The 17239-nt window shown below is 36.3% G+C and overlaps 1 protein-coding gene across 1 annotated transcript in view; it reads left to right on the top strand.

Annotated features, from left to right (window-relative positions):
* Window positions 1–17239, top strand: part of LOC118856745 (cytochrome b5 reductase 4) — a 103281-nt gene that overhangs the window by 67482 nt on the left and 18560 nt on the right. Inside the window, exons 11-14 of the mRNA XM_036767209.1 lie at window positions 8167–8307; window positions 10160–10312; window positions 11373–11520; window positions 11885–11971. Coding sequence (XP_036623104.1) covers window positions 8167–8307; window positions 10160–10312; window positions 11373–11520; window positions 11885–11971 — 529 coding nt within the window. The remainder of the gene's footprint in view (window positions 1–8166; window positions 8308–10159; window positions 10313–11372; window positions 11521–11884; window positions 11972–17239) is intronic.

Raw genomic sequence — 17239 nt, 5'->3', positions numbered from 1 at the left:
AGGCTGTACTGGAACAGAGAAGTATTATTAATCTGGTATACTGTTTTTGTCCAATAGATGGCTTATAAATGGAAATGTTTATATTCTTTTAGCTTCCATAATGAATCTCTGCATTTCATATCCTTTAGCGCACTACCTGCCCTATGATTACTCAGTTGTAGGTAATAATATTTTTTTTTCCAGTGATTCAAACCTGTGATTTGGAATCTTAGAATAGAAACTCTTCACTAATGTAGATTGGCGTTTTGTTAGAAATTTAAGAGTCTTAGGGAGTTAGTTGTCTAAAGCAGTGGTGTCAAACTCAAATAGAAAGGGATCCATGTTGACTTGGAAAACCTCAGCTTAACATTATATATGTATTATATTTTTATTTATTTTGTTAAGCATTCCTAGTTTCATTTTATTCTGGTTTAGGCCCCAGTTCAGAGTTTTGTGACCTGCTTTGTGACCAGTTTGATGCCTCTGGTATATGGCACTAAAAGATGAAGTGACTTGCCCAGAGTTATACTTCTAATATGTGTCAGAAGCAGGTCTTAAAACTTCTTGGCTCCAAAATTCTGGCCCCACCTACTCATTTCATTGTTCTGTTTTTCTTTATATTTGATATGTTACTCTTTTTTATGAAAATAGTCATGTTTTGTTGTTCTTGTTCTGACCTATAATTTTATCACTTAAAGGAACTCCCATCTGTTGCAGATTATCTGTTACTTTATTGCCTTAGTAAATTGCCTAGGAGAATTTAGAAGATAAAGTCACATAGCTAATATGTGTTAAGAGACAGGATTTGAACTCAAGTCTTCCTAATGACAAATCTGACCCGGTGCCTACTATGCCTATGCAAAGTGAACACTTTTTTTTTTCCTGGTAACAGTTACACACAAATGTATTTTCCTTATGACTTGATGTTTTAAATTTAAAGAGTGGAAATCTGTAAAATGTAGACTTCTCTCTTAAACAAGATATCATTTAACTTTTAATTGATGACTCAAGGTAGATAGAATACAGTTATCCCTTCCACATATTGACTTTCTCCATCACAGTTTTGATATGTCATAGGTCAGTGTAAGAAATTAAATGGGAATTTTGGTGGAGTTTTGAGAAGCCACAGATGACATGTGAAGGCCAGCAGACAAACATAGAAAAAGTTTAGAAACTCAGAATTGCATAAAATATATGTATAATATTGTATGATATCAAAATATTTTATCTTCTAATACCATAATAATTCAGACTTTTCTGGTACCAAGGGAGGGCCAAAAAAATTTTATGTGTATTTTCCAGACTGTGGGAGTGCCATGTCCCTTCGATGTAGAAGGGATAACTGTAATGGCCTCAGGGACTAATGAACATTTATTTAAGCACCAAATTGTGCCGGACACTGTACTGTGTGTCAGAGATATAAAGATAAAAATAAAAATGGCCCGATTTTTATTGTTTCCATCATAGTTTTTAATGTTTTTAGGGGTTTTTTTTCTGTTGCCTCATTGTCAGTTGTCCTTTCTTTCTATCAAATGAAATAATATTTATAAACTACCTAACAATGCCTGGAACATAATAGGCATTTAATAAATGCTTGTTCCTTCTTCTCCACTCCCCCAACTTCTTCCTTAACCCCCCCCCCCCAAAAAATTGTTGCTTCTAATTTTCTGTAAGCAGATAAAAGAAATAATCAATTGTTTACAGAGTAAAACACTTAAACTTCAGTGCTGGGTCTTTGTGGCAGCAATTTTGATTATTCAGAGGCCTTATTCCCTTAAGAAATTTGTTGAAGAGTTGATGTTGCCAAAAGTCTTGACTTCCAGCTAAGTGGGGGATATTGTTGTATTTTACTTCATCCAGCAAATTCAAGTTCTGTTGAGGCTTTTTAAAATTTAGTTTTATTTTGTCTTGAAAAGGCAATACTTGTTAACCTTTTGTTTTTTCGGAGCTCTACTTCACCTATTTTTTGAAAGCTTTTCTCTTCACCTTTTCACTGTAGACCAGCAGGGCTGGGGATCCTGTTGCCTCAAGGCCACATGTGGCCCTCTAGGTCTCCTTTGACCAAATCCAAACTTTACAGAACAAATCCCCTTAATAAAAGGATTTTTTCTGTAAAACTTGAACTCAGTCAAAACACCACACCCAGGGACCTAGAAGACCACATGTGGCCTTGAGGCCATAGGTTTCCCTACCAAAGCTTCTGGGAATTTTAAGTGAGTCTTTGTTCATAAATGCTGGATAATTAACTGATCTTGATTGGATTTTAGGGATTCTGGTGTCTGTACTGTCTAATCAGTAGATTGATTGCAGATACTAGGTCTATTAAATAGTTTCAGCTTCTGTATTTTTTTAAATACAGTTTTCTCTTAATTGCATTTTTGAAAAGGAGCTATAATTAATTTGAGCTGTAATTTAAGGAAATTTCAACAAGTCAGCATTCATTAAGCACCAACTGTGCTTAGTAGAGAAGCAGAGAGTCCCTCTAAAGTGGTGATGACTTTGTAATTTTTCAGTCTTAAAAAATTTATTTCAGTGCTCTAAAACTCTATATGAAAACATAATGGAACCAGATCTATCTAGGTAAGTAAAATAAATGCTCCAGGTAATAAATCCTTGAAGGAAGGAAACAATAGTCAGCCGTGTTTTTGAAAAACAAAGTTTCTTTCTGTAGGTTGGTTTACCTAAGCATAGAAGGATCCAGTGAAGGATAAACATGGGCAGAATTTAGGGGTATATAGGACTAGAGAATTTCTTGTTGAAAACCTCACAGAATCAGAATCACTGAATTTGAGAATTGGAAGTGACCTCAACAGCCATTTAGTTCAACTCATACCTAAAGGAATCCCTACTAAAACATACTGACAGTTGGTCATTGGATTTCTTCTTGGACAGGGATTCTGACAAGCCATTCTGCTTCTGAACAGCTCTTGTTGTTAGGGAATTTGCCTGACATCAAAGCTAAATTGGCCACTTTGTGACATCCATTCCATTGCTCCTAGTTTTGCCCTCTGAGGTCAAACAGAATAAATCTAACCCTTCCTTTATATCAGGGCTGTCCAACCTTAGGTTTTTATTGAAACAATAGACAATATATTTTGATTTGCCATTTAGTGAGAGCTCTGTGGTAGCTCAGCTTAGTTTACTAAAGCATTTAGGTAAATTTCTGTGCTTGTAGGTGGGCCTCATAAATTGCACTTCAGGCCTCATTTTGGACAGTCCTGCTCTATATGATAACCTTACTTAGCTATTATTCCCCTGCATCCCATCCCAACCAAGTCATCTTTTTTCTAGACTAAATATGCCCTGTTTTTTTCCACCTGTCCCCATATGTCATGAACTTCATCATCCCTCCTTTGGCATTCTCTAGATTATCAATGTCCTTCTTAAACCCTGATGTTCAGAATTAAATATAGTATTCCAGATGAGACCTGACAAAAACAGTACAACAAACACAGTGAGATGATTACTTCCCTGTTCCTAAAAGTCGCATCGCGCCTTCCCCTAACAGTCCAATTGCTTTAACATTTTAACTGCCGTTTCACAGTGCTGACTCAATGAACTTGCAGTCCATTAAAACCTCAGACCCTTTTCTGAGTACTGCTCCCCATCTTATATTTGTAGAATTGATTTTTTCTTTTGGTATCCAAGACCAATACTTTACATTTATCCCAATTAAATTGTATCTTAGTAGAGATCCAGCCCAATGCTCCAGTCTTTCCAGATCTTTTTGGAGTCTGACTGTGTCATCCAGTATGTTAGCTGGCCTTCCCAGGTTTTTCACTTACAGATTTGTATAAGTATACTATCTGTGCTTTTATCAATCATTGATTAACAGGTTAAACATCACAGTATCAGATAGAGACCTCCTGCCATGTTGACACTGAACGATTAATAACTACTCTTTGAGTGTGTCCATCCAATCTGTTCTGAATTCATTTGTCTATATTACCTAATCCATACCTCTCCATTTTATCCACAAGAATAGTATTGGATACTTCATCAAAGGCTTTGGTTAAATCTAGTTAAATCTATATCCATAGCATTCCCCTCATCTGCTAGTCTTATCAGAAAAGGAAAGATTATTAGTGTGACACAGCTTATTCCTGATGAAGCCTTGCCAGCTCTTTGTAATCGCTGCTTCCCTTTCTAGATAGTCATCAGCCATCTCATTAATGATTCTTTCAAGAATTTTCTCAGAAATCAAAGTGAAACTGACTTTTTCTCTAGTTTGTAGACTCCCTTCCCTGTTTTGCAAATTGGGCTGTTTGCCTTTCTCCAATCTCATGTTACTATTCTTGTTTTCTATAGTCTTTCAGGTATTACTCAGAGTGGTTCTGCTCTCATCTCTGCCATTTCTTTCAGTGGGAGAGGATGTGATTCATCTTGGTCAGGCAACTTGAATTCGTCAGCAGAAATGAGGTGCTTTTTTACTATCTCCTTACTTATCGAGAGCATCAGCTCCTTGTTAGTCATTTTTGTTCTGTCCATTCTAGGGTGAGGGTCCTTCCCCTTGTAGAGGAAACAGAAACAAAAGAAGAAAGGAGCCTCTCTGCTATTTCTCTGCTGTCAGTCACCATCATTACATCCACTTTAAGCAAAGGGTCCAGCCTTCTTTGATCCTCCTTTTTCTCTCAGTGATACTTTGAACATCTCTTTTTGTCCTTAGTTTTTTTTGCCAACTTCATTCAGATCATTTTGAACTTTGGCATTTCTTGCACTATTTTTATAGGACCTTGTCATCCATATTGATCTTCTATCAACCTGGGTTTTCTTCCATCTTTATATTTCTTTTTAAAATCTAAGTTGGTTGATTAGTTCCCTGTGCATTTACATCAGTCTCTTCAGACAGTCTCATTTTGACTCCTCATTGAAATGTTGCCCTGTCTTCAGAATTTCATTCTTGAGCATCTCATATCATTTCTGGGCCGACTTTCCTTGAAGCATGGGATACCAACTCTCTTTACTCTGAAAGTCCATGGTATTCTACCTATAATTCCTCTGAACCCACTGAAATCCACTTTCCCCAGATCTAGAGTGTATGCTATACTATGCTTAATTTTATTCTCCTCTATCATTAACTTTAGAATGAGTGGTCTCTTCCTCCTGGGGTTCCCATCATTTCTACTGTAGCAACTGATTCCTCCCTGTTAGTGAGAAACAAATCCAAAATAGAATTTTCCCCTATTGGTTCCTCTGTCTTTTGAAAGATGATGTTCTCACTAAGCCATGTCAGAAAGTTATTGACTATTCTGTTTGGTTTTTTTTAGTGGGGGCAGGTGGGGGAGAGAGACAGAGAGAGAGAGAAGGGAAGGGAAGGGAAGGGGAGGGAAAGCTCCAACAGAAGTCTGGATAATTGGTCCTTTATTACTACTGTATCATACCTCTGTGCCAGGCATGTGATCTGTTTCCATGCTTTTCATCTAAATATTTCTTCTTTCTGTCCAGGTGGCTTTAGGCCAGGTATATTCCAATGACAAAAGAAAAATCACTTCTATTTCTAAGTCCTTTAACTGTCATCCAAATACTCTTCATCATGTTTCCCTCCTCTGGTTCTTAGATTTTCTCATATGAGTATACCATCTTATTATACAATGTCATCCCACCTGTTTTGTTTCACCAAAAAAAAAAATTTACCTGTTTTCTTTCTTCAGAATAAGGCATTATCCATCCAGATCCATGTCCTAGTCATGGCTCTCAGTTCAAGAAGTTTTAATGATAGCTGTGAAATCAGATTTGCCCTTGTTTGTGGACTGTTCCTGACCAAAGACTAGGAGAGGTCTCGCTCCAATTTTTTTTTTTAACCACCACTTCCTTCCTCTAAAGTGCACACTTCAATTAGTCATCAGCTCATTCAGGCTTCATTCATATCTGTCTGCCAGTATAGCCACTGCCCCTTGATACGAGCAGCCTCAATGCTTAACTTAAACCTGTCTCCAGGACCTGCACTCTCACAGATTCCTTGTTTCATACCTGTCAACCTCCCCCAAATAATTATAATACAAAAAGGCCGTACAGTACCTTTTAGCTCCGCTACTTTATTACTTTTGTGACTGTGGGAAAGTCCCTTAAACCAATATGGGCCCTTGATTTCTGGATCTAGGTTTATGTTTCCCTTGAAATGGGAGGTAACTGCTTCAATTTGAGTAGTAAACTATCTCAGAATAACATTTTGTATCATTGACATCCTTTCTTCTGACATTATGCAACATATTTCCCATGCCTGCTCTATTATTTGTACCCTGGATAGTGAAGTTTCTGTCAAGAAATGTCATTGGAACACTTACTCAACCTTGATTGAAGTTAATACCTCTATTAAGTACTTTGGATGTAAGTTAATTTTAGGCTATTAAGTGTCATTTGTTATATCTGAGCAATAATTCATTAAATAGTACTCCTGAGGAAAGGGAATGCAATTCAGATGTCTTAGTTTTAGCAGAAATCAGTACAGAGGCCGTTTAGAACTTAAGAGTCCAGGTGTTGCACCTTATCCCCTCCCCCTCTTTCCTGCTAATCTGTAGTTCATGTTTGTGAGCATTTAGCCAGACTTCGTCTTGTTGCTTCAAGATTTGAAAATATCAATGATTTTTATTAGTGCTAGACACCTATGCAGATCATGGCAACCTTCTGTGCCTTAGTAAGCCATTTCATGAGTTGATGTGGTTAAAAAAAACACTTAACTAAGCCAGTACATCATCAGAGCCTTACTTGAAGCCTTTTGATCTTGATAGGAGCTGCCACTCTGCTGGTTTGATAATCAGGAACTCAGCCTCACCTACACGTCAGAGGGAGACATCAGAATGGCTGGAGTTTATCTTATAGGAGGAATTTTAAAATGGCTAGAAGCGCTTCAGGTTCCTGTCCCAAAAATAATTTGTGTTTCGAAACTATGTTCAGTCCCTCTGCAAAACAGACTTTATTACTTTTAATTGTTAAAAGCAGGCTTGGAGTAAAGAGTTGTCAAAATAAAGCAGGTTTTGTGACCAGAAACAATAATAGCTTAGGGCAGAATCTTACCAATTCAGGGAAAAATCATAATTCTTTTAAAAACAGATCCTGGAACCGTATATGGAGCCATCTAGAGCCAAGATGAGACTTTAGTAATGTAGTTCTACACCCTTATTTCACAGGTGAGGAAGCTAAGGCCCAGAGAAGTCCTAATAAGGTCACATGGGTGTCAGGTAGGTGGGCCAGGATTTTAACAGAGATATTATGACAAAACTAGTGTCCTTTCCACTAAACCATAGAAATTGGAGGAAACCTTGGAATGGTCATATACCACTTCATGGATAATTTTTAAATTTTGCATGTATTTTATGGAGGTTTTTTTTTTTTAATTTGGAATTAGAATCCTCAATTGAATTTAGGTTGTAAGTTCATATATGCTGAAATACTCACATGAATTTCTGAGCTTTTTGATAATGGTATTCCCTCCAGTGCTGCAGGTCACAACCTATCCATGCCTCCCCATCCTGTGCAGCTCTTGTCCATGACCTCCTGTAAGTTCATCCAAGGGATCTGCCTGAGGTTCTTCTTTGCTCTTGACAGAAAGAGGATGCTAGCTTATGTAATAGGGTTTTTTCCCCCCAGTTTGTGTTTAATGCTGTATCCCTACAGAAATAGATATTCATGAGTTTTGGAAAGATTTTATGAAAGTTCCTTAAGAAAGGATTTTAGAATGCATACTATATCCATGGTCATTTCGATTGTACAATTTAATTCTGGTTCTACTAAAAAAAAGTTTAAAATTAAATGATAAAAGTAAAATTAGTTTTCATTAGAAATGTGTTTGTTTCTTACTGATACATTTTAGTTTATTTTCTAAAATTACATAAATACTTGTAAATAGACTTTAGTAAACAGTAATCACAGGGGGAAAATGTTGAGAAAAAAATTTAGTGTACAGAATTTTCAAGGTGTTTTGATAAATGAAAAACTCAAATTAACCGGTATGTTTATAGACTCTCTCCTCCTAGGAAGCAGGTGAAGTTATGTTTGTTCTTCATTTTTGTGTGTGTAGGTGGGTTGGTCAGAGGGGAGAAAGATGAGGATAGGGTATAGACGGGATATTAGATTGATGAGGGATCTCCCTTTACTATGCAGTTCAGCAACTTTCCTACAGCTTAGTCTTAGAGAGTGACAACTTATTAAATATATTCAAGAATAAGAAAAACTGAATCATTTTTCTAGGGCTGTACTATAGAAAGTGTAAGCTGATTTCCAAGGTGGATGTTACACACGATACCAAACTTTACTGCTTGATGCTGCCACCAGGCACTCATCTTCAGGTGCCCATTGGGCAACATGTTTACCTCAAGCAAACTGTTACAGGTAAGTTGCATGGAAACATAAAGGAATAATTTTAAAATAATTTCACATTGTAAAATTCTACATTCAGAGTTTAACTTTATGAAATGTTATATTTTTGTCTCGTGATTTTATTGGAAGACATTAGCACATTTTCCTGGGTACCTAAGCTTAGATTGTAATTGCCAGATGCTAAATATTAGAAGTAGGTGAAGACTTTGCAAAATATATGTTTCAGTATCCTTTTGTACATATGTGATAGAAATGTTGTAGCTTTAATAATGTAATTAAAGAAATTGCCATCTCATGTTTAGACAATGTGATCAGTAAACATTTATTAAGTGCCTACTGTGTACCAGGCACTAGGCTAAGTGCTGGGGACATAAAGAAAGACTCAAGACCGTCCCTGCCCTCAAGGATCTTCATGATCCCCAGCCCTCCTTGATCTTAGATTTAAAGGTGAGATATATTCCAACTTCTCTTAAATAGCTATTTTTAGTTTTGTTATTTACAAATTTCTAAAAAATCCTTTCTGCATTGCTTATGCTTCTTGCCAGTCCTGTTACTTAGTCCTAAGTTTTACACATCTCTTACCAGTTGTGTATGAAGTGATTGCTCCTTTTTGTCCTTAACTTAGATGATTGCTCTTTGAAAAGGTGTGCCTTTGGGGCTTTGGAGAATGTCTACATCACCTTATCTATGTTAATAACTTTTATAGGTTTTCTTTGTGACCCATTTCTGATTTTACCTTTCAAGGTGGAAGAGCCTAATTTTTATTAATCTGCCCTTAGTTAGCAGCTCCGTCATCCATCTAGCCACTTTAGTTGTTTGTGTCTGGGTCTTCACTTTATAAAATTTAGCCTGTTTTCTCATCTCTAAAATTGGGATAACATGTACTTGCTCTTCTTAGCATACATGGTGTTTATGAGGAAAGTGTTTATATCAATGTCACTTACTATGTTTGCATTACATTTTGTTGGCCTTTGGGTAACAGTGTGTTAGACTGCATGTCAAAATGGAATTCAACATACTTGTTAGCTACCTGCTATGTACAGAGCACTGGGCTGGAAAAGATTATGTTTATGTAAGATTTTTTCCTTGCTCTTGCATTTCCACCACAGCCAGCACTATATTCTGTATGTAGGAGGGGCTCATTAAGTGTGGCTACACTGAATTGCCCATAATCAAAACTAGAGAAAGAATACTATGTTTTGACCAGTAGTATTTTTTACCTTTTCTCTTAACAGTTAACTAATGTTGAGAATGCTACTGAAAAACTATCATATCTGCAGTATACTTTAACTTATACAGAAATGGCATTTTACTGAACCAGAAAAACTAAAAAGAAACTCTTAACCTTTTTGACAATTCGGATACTACGTGTAGGCTAAGTTTTGTTCTTTTAGACTGTGATTAAGCCAAATATTATAACATTATATATTTATTTTCCCCTTATATTGTTCTTAATGATGACTTGGTTAAGATTATTTTGTAATGTTCATTGCTACAACTGGATCATGAAAACTTGATTCTGTTGTGCATGGTTTGGTTATGTAATAATTTTGATACTGGCTGCTGCCCCAGTGGCTCCATTCCACAGAGGCAGATTTTGGCCTATCTGTGGCAGTATACTACTCCATTAGGAAAGAATTTGGCCAAACTTATTAACATAAATTTATTGTTATTATTCAGTTATGCCACCCTATACCAAAAAATCATATTTACAATAAGTAAGTCTCTAGCAGTGATCCATTTAAAAGCAATAGTAATAAACATGTCAGCATTGCTGTATTAGGCATTTCAATATACTGTATAGTTGTGCCAGTGTATTTTGTATTTTTTACGCTTGTATATCTTTGGTTTTGGCTTCTTCCAGGTACAGAAGTAGTGAAGCCGTATACACCTGTATTAGAGTCCTTACACTCAGATTTACAGGAACCACTTCATCCTCATAACAAATATATCTATCTTATGATCAAAATCTATCGCGCTGGACTCTTCTCACCACATTTTGATTGTCTTCAGATAGGTAAGTATTTGTGTATTATTTTATTACTGCTTTTGAGGGGTTTGGATTAGTTCATTCTCTGAGGAGTTTTATAAGGGTTTGCCTCTTAGCTTAGAGCCTTATTCTGGCCTGTCCCTCTTCTCTCAACCCTTGTTCTCTTATCTGTCTCTTATCTTTTTTCTTTATCATTATTATTACTATTTTTTCTAAGTATGCATCTAAAATTTCAGCATTGACCCTACTGAGGAAGAGGGTGGAAACATTTAATTCATTTTGCTCAGTCTAAGCAATTTTAAATCATATGACTTGACATTTCCTAGGAACTCATTCTGGGGGCCACTGTCTTACTGAAGTAATACTTTATGATTTGCAGAAAGGACATTCTGAACTCAGCCATCCTGGCTCCCCAGATTACAGAGTGATCTCTCCAGATTGTAGGTTCATAGATGACTAAGTTTTGTTTTCATTTTTTGAGTTTGGCTGTAGGAAAAATAAAAGGAAATTAAATGTTAACTAGTCAGGTTTGTCTTGTTAGTACTATTACAGTATTTGCTGGAGGAAAGATTGATACCATTGAATTGTTTAGCCTGAGGTTTTATAATGACATTTCTGCATTCTCTCCTTGTATGAATCAGCAAGCTTTTAGTGTGCATCTAATAATGTACCTTGCACTTGGCCCTCGGCACAGTAGATTATAACTTGAATAAGATCTGGGCCCTGCTACTGAGAAGCTTATAATCGTGTTGGATTGCTGTCAGTCTTGCATTATTGTAAGCTATTTGTTGCCAAAATTTGTAAGTTTGTTTCCAAAATTATAAAACCCTGGGTTTTATAAAATGAATAATATGGGAGAGGATATATAATAAAATTATATTATTGTGGGTCTCTTCCTTATATATTCAGAAATACTGACAGTCAAATCATTTCCTTGGCGACACAACTATGTTATACAGATTTTAATAGGACATGGCTAGCATGCAATCAAGAATCCTGTCACCAGCATCATGTTATAAGAGGCCTCCACTGTCTTTGACTTTCTGGGATTGCTCCCCTTTTTCTGATAATTTATTTTATTGTTTAGGAGATTGTGTTTCTTTGAGTAGTCCTGAGGGCAACTTTAAAAAATCTCAGCTCCAAGATTTAGAAGAACTCTTCTTATTGGCAGCTGGAACAGGCTTCACACCAATGATTAAAATATTGAATTATGCTTTGAATATAACCAGTCTCAGGTATGTAAATTTTATTTGTAGATTTAAAAAAATACAAGAATGACAGTTTGCATTAATATATTTTCTGAAGCTCTATTAGACCAGTACAGCATATACTACTTATCTCTGATTTTAATGTTACAGTACAAAATCTGAACATGTTTTTATTATCCTGCCAGTTATTCCCCATTCTTCCTCTGGCCCCAGCTTGATTATTAAGGGGGTTGGTTCCTTCACCTTCATTTCACTTTACTTTGTTCCCTGTGGTCACCTTTAGCATAACATATTTTCACCTCATTTCCCCTTTATTGAACATATTCATACATAATTTAAAAACTCAATTTAAAGTGTTCATGCTGATATACAATGTAACATTTGCTTTTAGGAAAGTGAAGCTGATGTTCTTCAACAAGACAGAAGGAGATATTCTTTGGAGGAACCAGTTGGAGCAGTTAGCAGACAAGGAGAGAAGGTACTAAAGTAATGGCCATAGGTTGCCTGAAAAAATAGGTAGTGGATTCTGAGCCCAGCTGTATTGAATGGGAGCTCTGAGTCTGAAATAGACATTGAAAAAAACTATAAACTAATATATTTTCTAGAAAGAAAACAATCTGCTGAATTTATCAAGGTGATGTTGACTCACTGTTACTAAAGTATTGTTGTAGCTATTCTTTGGGTCTATATTACCTCCTCTGACATAATTTTCAGCATTAAGAATATTGAATGTTGAATTTGCTGCATTTGTTAAGTTATAAATAATGGGAAAAATTATCACCATATGATACTTGTTTCTATCATATTGTAAATTTTGTACAGACTATATTATGGTTGTCTGTGCTTTCATAAAAGAATAGAATAAGACTTCTGAGAAACTCTATGGGAGATTTGGGTAGGATTATTTATTCTCTTCATTTTATTTTTTTTCCCCAAAGAGAAAGTATGTTGGGAAAAGTTAACTTGCAGTAGATTTTGAGGGAGATGGTTAATTTGTTAGATGGGAAGTGGGATGGTATTCCTGATCAAATGGATAGTTTAAAAAAAGTCTAGAGGCAGGAATAGAATCAGATGGCAAAATTTGGAAGTTTATTTTTAAGAAAGTTACCAAAATGCCCTTACCTTTTGACCTAATGATTCCACTAGCATGTACTAATAAGGCAGGTCTCATATACACCTATATATATATGTGTATGTATGTGCTTGTATGTATGTGTATGTGTTTACACACATATACATATATGCACATACATATATATATACACACACATACATACACACATATATACATACACATGCATACACACACATATTAGCAGTTTCCAAAGTTTCCAAAGCAGATGTCCATTGATTGAGGAATGGCTAAATAACCTGTGACACATGGATATGATGGAATGTTACTGTGCAAAGTAAATTAGATTAGAAAAGCAATATACACAATATACAAAAATTATTCAAAAAAAAAGCAGCAATGGATGAAAATCAACACTGTCTGATTATAATGACCAAGTTTTACCTCAAAGAAGAAATGAAAAAATCTTCCTCTCTTCTTTGTAGAAGTAGGGGACTATGCGTGTGAAACATCGCACATACCGTCAGATTCAACATATTGATTAATTTTGATGAACTGTTTTTCCTCTTCTTCTGTTCTTTGCTGTAAGGGTAAGGGGGTGGTAAGAGATGTCTTTGTAAATATGGGTTATGTAAAAACAAAAGATAAACAATCTCTAACAGAAATAGAAATCAGGAAGGAACAATGAAAGTGAGAAAGTAATTTAGATTGGCCCAAAATAATTGGCTTGTCCCTAAAGGCAGTTGAACTGGAAAATAAATTTAAAAAAAATTTATAATTTTTAATAGCATTTCATTAATATCTTTTGTTTTTATATACCTTTCATTTCTGAATGCTTCCTCTACCTAGTGAGCAATCCTTTGTAATATTGATGGGAAAAAAACACTCAACCAACACATCAGTCATGGCCAATAGAATATGCAATATTCTATAACCATAGTTCTTCATCTCTACAAAAGAAGAGCAGGGTACATATTTTCTTAATTCTTTTCTAAGGCCTAATTCTTATAAATGCAAAGCATTCAATTTTGGGTTTTTTGCTCATGACATATACATTATTTTATACATGAAGTGTATTATTTTTCTGGTTCTGCTTACTTCATTCTGCATCAGTTTATGTAAGTCTTTCCAAGTTTCTCTAAATTCTTCATATTCACCTTGTCTTTTAGCACAATAATATTTCGTTATATTCATATTTCAATTCGTCCCTTTCCCAGACATTAGGAATACTTTAGTGAACATGAAATCTTTCTCTCTCTTATTTCTTTAAGGTATAAGCATTCGGATCCTTGGATCAAAGAACATGGGCATTTTAAAAAGCTTTTTAAAATAACACCTTTTAAAAAGAATAATTCTGAATTACTTTCTTGTTCTATTAACAATGTGTACCAGCCTTTATAGCCCTTCTGATTGTCTCTGTAAAATAATTTCTGGCTTTTGTTAGGTATTACCCAAAGTAATAGTGCATTGCATTTGGTATGTATTCTTTGTTAATGCACTGTGTCCTCTTAGCTCCAGCTCCAGGATTTAGAGTAGTTAAGGGGCCAAAAGCCTCCAAAAGGTCTGTCCTCCTTTGATCTTATTTGCCTTCTTTTGCTAGTTGTAGTCAGTACAAGCTATCCAGTCTTTCTCTATTCTATGAAGAGAAAAGTCTGTTTTACGTGCTTGCCTCCTACACCACATGGTTTAGCTGGCTCAAGCCAGAAGAGGAAATTAGACCATCTTGTTTTTGTATGCTCCCTAAGTGCCTCCTGTGGTTTTCTTTCAGCTAACCCACTTTTCCTGTACTTCCCTGTACTTGGAAGACTAGAGCTGATGCTACTGATTGATTACTTACATCTACATACTTTTGGTCTCTTGCCTAATCTCTAAAAGCCTTTAGCTTATTTTCAAACCTATTTTTCCCCCAGAATGTACATTTTCAAACACATTTAAGCAGAACACAGCAGATTTGTATAGCAGTAGTTCTTTCTATGAAAAATCTTTTCATGCTTTTTCACTGTAAATTCAAATTCAGCAAACATTTTTATGAAGCACCTGCTCTGTGCAGAATAGCATGCTTGGCATTTGGGGAAAGACAGTGTTTAAAAAAGATGGAGGGCTCCTCTTGGAGCTGATAATCGAGTTAGAGGGTAAGACATAAACACAAATTATAATAATAACACAGTATTGCATGGTTTGTACATAGAGGTAGAAGACAAAATGCTATGTGAATACCAAAGGGGAAGATTGTTAAGGATATGAATGAAGGGGCGAGGAAGGTGAGGAGTAAGGAAGGCTTCATGGAGGAGGTACCACTTAAGTTTGACTTTAAAGGATGAGTAAAGGCATTAGCAGATGAAGAGGGAAGAGGGAGCTCATTCTAAGCATAGATAACTAGAGGTGGGCAAAGTACTGAATGTATTTGGAAGATAGAGTAAGGTCAGTTTGGCTAGGGAAGAGTTCCTGGAGGAAGAATAACATGTAATAAGGCTATAAAGGTAGGGTGGTATCAGATTGTGAAAGGCCTTAAATGCCAGGCAAACGAGTTTGACCATTACTCTGTAGGTAATAGAGACTCAAGGGAGATTTTTTTTTTAACAGGTGAGTGAAATCACTGCATCTTAGAGTTGGAGGGTGTAGTAGCAATATGATACTCATAGCCACTACGACTGCTATGAATATGCCAGCCTAGTTCTGAATCGCAAAATATAACAGACTCTCTTCGTTGAAGACAGAACCAAAACATTTATTCAAACACCAGAAAGCCAAATCCCAACAACAGGAAGCCGAATCCATCATAGCAACAAAGAAATCTATACACATTATCAATGCAGAGGGCACTGACATCCACAAACCAAGCTTCTTTATGCAAAAATGCCCCTCTCTCACCCACGTTAGCTGCTCTGGTCACTGGTTACCTCCTCTCTCTCCAAGCTGCAACTCCCATTGTCTCTCTCCTAGCTCTGACTGCTCTGTCTCACTTCCTCCATCGGCTCCATCCTTCCTGCTTCACCCATCCATCGACCTCCTCCCACTGCAGGCTCATGTGACTCAGACTTCCATGAGCCTATTAATGGATGGGAAAGCTATTAAAATTGTATTAACATTACAGAAAGGAGTTGGGGCATTCTTTTCCAAGCTATGCCTTGGCAAGAATCCCTTCTACGACATCCAGCCTTTGCTTGAAGAACTCAGATGAAAGGAAATCCAGTTTCTCCCAAGGCAGCCTATTAGACTTTGGAATAATTAGAATTGTTAGGAAGTTTTTCATACATAAAACTGGTTCTATACTTTTCGCTAGCTGCTTCTGGTTTTGCTTTCTGGGGCTAAGTTAAAACAGAACAACAAAATAAGTCTAATTCCTCTTCTGTGTAATATTATAGATACTGGAAGAGAGATATTATCTCCCCCCTCTCCCCAGAGTCATCCCTTTCTTAGCTAAACATTACTAGTTCCCTTGACTATCTTCTTGCATGTACTGTTCAGCTTCTCAGTGTCCTTACTAAGATCTGGCCCCTAGAACTGAACATACATTCCATATGTGAACTGACCAGAACAGGGGATGAGCATGCTGCATCTCCTTTTTAGATACAAGGTCTGCCTTACTTCGGACTGAGACTGCATTGGCTGTTGTGGCAACCATGCTTATTGAGCTTGTAGACTGCTAAAACTCCCAGGGTCTTTTTTGAGGTTGTGGCTTTTTTGTGTCTCCCCCTGCCCCTTGTAGGATTGTAGTCTATTAGATTACTAAGGTACCCTAGAAATCATCGAGTCCATTTCCTTTCATTTGCCGTTTTACAGACCCAGAGAAGTGACATTTGATTGAGTCTCTTTATTATATTATACTTAATATATTATAGTATTATGTATGTTATAACCATATCCTCTATATGTATGAACTGCATGTAAAAGCACCAGGTCACTTAAAAAATTTCCCTGAGTTTTTTGTTAGAATCTTCTTTGATTTTACAAGTTCTCTTCAGTATTTCGTAGGATAAAGTATGTCAGATGTCATCTGTAGAGTCTGTATTATGGTCTGTATTATGCTAATAGTAGACTCATTCCACTGTCCCCAGAAGGAAGAAGTATTATGAATTATTAAAAGAGGCAGATTCTAATTTGATAAAAGGCAGACTTCTTTGCAACTAATTCTGTCCACTATTTAGATGGTGCTTTGATGACTGTTTGTCAGAGCTCTAGTAAGGGATATCCCTAAGCAAGCATGGGTCGGATTGGGTAGATGATCTCTGGGTTCCTTTCCAACCCTGACATTGTCTGATTCTTTAAATTATTTGCATGTAAAATAGTGTATAATTGTCACTTTCTAGAAGGTACTGCTAAGACAGTCAGTAGTCAATAAACATTTATTAAGCAACTACTGTGTGCGAGGCACCATGCTGAGAGCTGGGGATGCAAAGAAAGGCAGAAAGCGAGTCCCTGCTCTCAAGGAGCCCACAGTCTAATGGGAGAGCTAACAGCAAGCAATTATGTTCAGATAAGGTATAGACAGGATGAATTGGAGCTAATCAACAGAAGAAAGGTACTACTAGCAAGATTGTGGGTGTTGGAATTTATTCTGACAAAGCTTGTTTATAAATTTGTATCAATAGCTGCAATGTAGATGAAAGAGTATGAGATCAGGAGTCAGCCTGAGTTCTGTTACTGGTTCTGTGGTTCTGCCACTCACTAGCA

Source organism: Trichosurus vulpecula, chromosome 7 (assembly GCF_011100635.1).
Source record: "Trichosurus vulpecula isolate mTriVul1 chromosome 7, mTriVul1.pri, whole genome shotgun sequence".
Taxonomy (NCBI): domain Eukaryota; kingdom Metazoa; phylum Chordata; class Mammalia; order Diprotodontia; family Phalangeridae; genus Trichosurus; species Trichosurus vulpecula.
This window is presented reverse-complemented; position numbering and strand designations above follow the sequence as displayed.